Source organism: Numida meleagris, unplaced genomic scaffold, assembly GCF_002078875.1.
Source record: "Numida meleagris isolate 19003 breed g44 Domestic line unplaced genomic scaffold, NumMel1.0 unplaced_Scaffold461, whole genome shotgun sequence".
NCBI classification, from domain to species: Eukaryota; Metazoa; Chordata; class Aves; order Galliformes; family Numididae; genus Numida; species Numida meleagris.
This window is the reverse complement of record NW_018364677.1, coordinates 12,067-13,732: the sequence shown is the minus strand read 5'-3', so window position 1 is coordinate 13,732 and position 1,666 is coordinate 12,067. Positions and strand designations below refer to the sequence as shown.

General features: G+C 64.0%; 1 protein-coding gene across 1 annotated transcript in view; it reads right to left on the bottom strand.

Moving 5' to 3' along the window:
• The window catches only part of LOC110391694 (semaphorin-4A-like), a gene marked incomplete in the record, with an annotated part of 8,292 nt that overhangs the window by 3,896 nt on the left and 2,730 nt on the right, over positions 1-1,666 (bottom strand). Inside the window, 1 exon segment of the mRNA XM_021383645.1 lies at positions 1,165-1,354. Within this exon segment, the coding sequence (XP_021239320.1) occupies positions 1,165-1,354 (190 nt within the window).

Sequence of the window (1,666 nt, the reverse complement as noted above, 5' to 3'; positions counted from 1 at the left end):
CCCATAGACACACTGCCCCATAGACACACTGCCCCATGGGACACAGCGCCCCATAGACACACTGCCCCATAGAGACACTGCCCCATAGACACACTGCCCCATAGACACACTGCCCCATGGGACACAGCGCCCCATAGACACACTGCCCCATAGAGACACACTGCCCCATGGGACACAGCGCCCCATAGAGAGACACTGCCCCATAGGGACACTGCCCCATGGGACACAGTGCCCCATAGAGACACTGCCCCATAGGGACACTGCCCCATAGAGACACTGCCCCATAGACACACTGCCCCATAGACACACTGCCCCATGGGACACAGCGCCCCATAGAGAGACACTGCCCCATAGGGACACACTGCCCCATGGGACACAGCGCCCCATACAGACCCACTGCCCCACAGACCCACTGTCCCATTCAGACCCACCACTGCCCCATAGGGACCCACTGCCCCACAGACCCACTGCCCCATTCAGACCCACCACTGCCCCATAGGGACCCGCCGCCCCACAGGGATACATTGCCGAATAGGGACACACCACCCCATAGGGGCCCACCACCCCATAGGGACCTGCCGCCCCACGGACCCACTGCCCCATTCAGATCCACCAACGCCCCATAGGGGCCCACTGCCCCATAGGGACCCACTGCCCCATACAGACCTACCACTGCCCCATAGGGACAAACCGCCCCATAGGGGCACACCACCCCATAGGGACCCACTGCCCCACAGACCCACTGCCCCATTCAGACCCACCACTGCCCATAGAGACCCGCTGCCCCATAGAGACCCGCTGCCCCATGGACCCACTGCCCCATTCAGATCCACCAACGCCCCATAGGGGCCCACTGCCCCATAGGGACCCACTGCCCCACGGACACACTGCCCCATTCAGTCCCACCACTGCCCCATAGGGACCCGCTGCACCATAGGGACCCGCTGCCCCATAGAGACCCACTGACCCACAGACGCACTGCCCCATAGGGACCCACCACTGCCCCATAGGGACCCACCACTGCCCCATAGGGACCCGCTGCCCCATAGGGACCCGCTGCCCCATGGGGACCCACTGCCCCACAGACGCACTGCCCCATTCAGACCCACCACTGCCCCATAGGGACCCACTGCCCCATAGAGACCCGCTGCCCCACGGACCCACCTGTTACCAGGAAGAGGACGCGGTAGGGGGTCCCGGAGACGCCGTGGGTCTGGTGCACGGCGATGTGGGTGTAGGTGACGTTGGCGCTCAGCAGCAGCGGGCGCCCATGGGTGGGGGGCACGCGCCCCTCCATCAGGAAGTGATCCTTCATGAACGTCAGCGCCTGGTCCGACGAGGGGCCCATGGAGCACTGCGGGGGATGGGGGGCTGCGGCGTGGGGCGCTGCGCTATGGGGCTGCCCCACATCCCATAGGAACGCATGCATTTGGATATTAGGGAAAGTGGGATGTGGGGAGGGCTATGTTACGGGCTGCCCCACATCCCATAGGGACATATATGGGGTAGATATGGGGGGACTGGGGTGTGGGGGGCTGTGCTATGGGGCTGCCCCACATCCCATAGGAACATACATGGGGCAGATATGGGGGAACTGAGGCATGGGGGGGTGGCGCTACGGGGCTGCCCCACATCCCATAGGAACATATATGGGGCGGATATGGGG